General features: G+C 26.5%; 1 protein-coding gene across 2 annotated transcripts in view; it reads right to left on the reverse strand.

Annotated features, from left to right (window-relative positions):
- Nucleotides 1-467: 467 nt before the first annotated feature.
- Nucleotides 468-2,882, reverse strand: part of LOC117176091 (sorting and assembly machinery component 50 homolog) — a 19,344-nt gene continuing 16,929 nt past the window's right edge. For both annotated transcript variants that reach the window (XM_033366115.1, XM_033366114.1), the window contains one exon: nucleotides 468-848. In XM_033366115.1, coding sequence (XP_033222006.1) covers nucleotides 664-848 — 185 coding nt within the window. In that variant the 3' untranslated portion in view covers nucleotides 468-663. The remainder of the gene's footprint in view (nucleotides 849-2,882) is intronic.

Below are 2,882 nucleotides of genomic sequence, written 5' to 3' on the forward strand. Positions count from 1 at the left end.
TTCACACTTGTGGAAATAAAACACTAAAAACAAACATATATCGTAACCTCAATTCTGTATTTAAAACGCGATATTGCTTCTTGAAGACTTCGCAATTCAAGTTTTCCAAATGCTAGTTACAAGCCTCTATATTTTTTGCCAAGAAAAAGCAAATAACGCAATCAAAAATGCAAACTGAATGTTGTGCCGCTTTTCGCCATGCGCCGCTTAGACCCATTTTTCGGTACTCATTGCTTATTTTTTTTCTTTAAAGAACTTGCAGCTATTTTTCTGTGTTAAAGAAAAATAATCTATTGATACACCTGTAAACTATTTTCCATTAAATACATCAAATAGAATCTATGAAGCAAAAATTTTGTCAACCAAACTAATTGCTTACGAAGTTCTAAGAGCCTCACTCTCTTCTACAATTCTTAGTGCATCTCGATATACTGTGAAAGTTTGTAAATAAAAGATAAATACGAAAGAAAGATTATAAAGGTTTTTTATTCTAAAAATACTCTACAAACGAGGCAGTCCGGTACACTTCACAAATTCAAATGCTTCGTCTGGACAAGTGATAAAATCTTTGTACTAGACTAGACTTTTATGGGGAAACTAGTCTCAAATGTTGTGATGTCTTCATGCAAAAAAAAAAGAATCCTATTTTTGAGTTTGAGATGTTTACAAGTACTTTACACCTATCCCGAACTGAAATTGAGTTAACGCATCGCTCCTCGCGAACAAAATGGGCATAATTACGTTCAATTCCACTCGTGCCATATTTCCTAAAATCATTGCGATGCCGCAGCCCATTGAACAGCGCACGTTGTGCGTAAATATTTTCAGGTACTCGTCGTAATCGTTGCCTATAAACGAAAATAGGATATTAAATATATTATGTAAAGCAATTCAGAATTGCTACAAAATTCTAATTTCGAAATTCTCTGAGTTTTCCTGACTTTTCCCTGGTCAATTTTTTAATTTCCCAGACAGTTTTCCATTTTTCTTTTAGAATTAATGCAAAAAAAGCTTCTAAATTTATCTTAAGGACTTTGAGCGAAAACACACATAGAGATGGGAAGATTTTACGTAGAAAAGTAGTAAATCTATGTCTAATAAACCTTCGAAGTACTATATTTTCAACAAAATAGATTAATTTTTAATCAAATACTTATTTTCTTAACCAAAAAGATAATTTTTCAATCCAGGAGACTGAGTTTCTGCGAAGAAAGAATTTTCAACAAAATAAATGAAGTTTCAACTAAAAGAGATCAACTTTAAGTTAAACAAAAATAATGTTGAACAAAAAAAGAAGAATTTAAAAATATATATATAAATTTTCTACCAATGTCCCACAAAGTTAAGAAAATTAAATTTGCAACTAAATAAAATAAATTTTCAAAATAACAGTTAAATTTTCAACAACAAAAAAATGAATTATCAACCAAGCTGATCAAATTTCTACTAAATCAGATGAGTTTTAGACCAAATAGTGGAGTTTAAAACTATAAAAGATACATTTTTGACAAAAATGCAATATTTAACATTACAGTTAAAAAATTTAATTTCAATAGATAGAAACAAATTTTCAAAAAAATAATTCCATTTTCAATCAAAGAAATTAATTCTTGACCAAAAAGTAACATTTTTAACCTGGAAGATTAATTTTATACCAAAATAGATTAATTTTTTTTTACTAAATACATGATTTTGCAACCAAACAGTTGAATTTTTAACAAAACAACATGGATTTTTGACAAAAATGAAATACGCGGTTAAATTTTCGTTTACAAACATTAATTTGTAACCGAAAAAATGTAAAAAAAAAACAGTTAAATTTAAAATCAAAGAAATTAATTTCAATCAAAAAGGTGAATTTTTCACAAAAAAATATTATTAGTCTACCACAAACCATGGAATAGTTAAATTTTCAATTATCAACCAAAACAATTAATTTTTAGTAAACAAAAAAGGAACGATTTTTAACAAAATAGTTAAATTTTAATTCAATGAAATTTAATTTTAAACTAAAAACATAATTTTTTCACAAAGAAGATTAACATTCTACCATAAAACATTAAATAGTTAAGTGTTAAGTTATAAAGACATTAATTAAATATTTTTGTTAACAAAATAGTTCAATTTTCAACAAAAGAAAAGTTTTTTCAACTAAAATGAGGAACTATTAACCAAAAAATTCGAATTTCCAACAAAATAGTTAAATTTTTAATCAAACCAGATTGAATTTTAAACAAAAAGTCGTATTTTACACCAGAAATGATAACATTTCTACTATAACAGACGAATTTATACACGAAAAAGACAAATCTTAAGCAAAAAGTGTTGAATTATCAATTAAGAATGATTTTTCAATCAATCAAGAAAAAAAAAGTTGAAATGTCAAGCCAAAAGGAAGAATTTTCTACAAATAGTTCAATTTTTAAACCAAAAATATGAATTTTCAACGAAAAAATTAATTTTCAAGCAGTATTGATTTTGTTTGGAAAAATAGTTGAATTTCAAACCAAAAATAATGTTTTTTTAACCAAATTGTTGAATTTTCAACAAAAAACATGGATTATCGACAACAAATGAAATAGGTAGTTAAATTTGCAGTTACAAAAATTAATTTGAAAAAATTTGAAACCAGAAACACGAGTTTTTCCAAAAGAATAACATTCTACAATAAAACATGGAATAGTTAGGTTTTCAGTTATAAAGAAAATCATTTAAAAACAAAACTTGTTTACCAAAATAGTTGAATTTAAAAAAAGTTTTAAAAATTAAAATGAATCATCATACGAGGGTAGTTCAATAAGTCCTTAGAATGACCAACATATGGCGCGCGAATCACTCCAAATCATCTGTTTTCAGTCAGCACCACTCCCGACTAGATATAT

This window comes from Belonocnema kinseyi, chromosome 7 (genome assembly GCF_010883055.1).
Source record: "Belonocnema kinseyi isolate 2016_QV_RU_SX_M_011 chromosome 7, B_treatae_v1, whole genome shotgun sequence".
NCBI lineage: Eukaryota > Metazoa > Arthropoda > Insecta > Hymenoptera > Cynipidae > Belonocnema > Belonocnema kinseyi.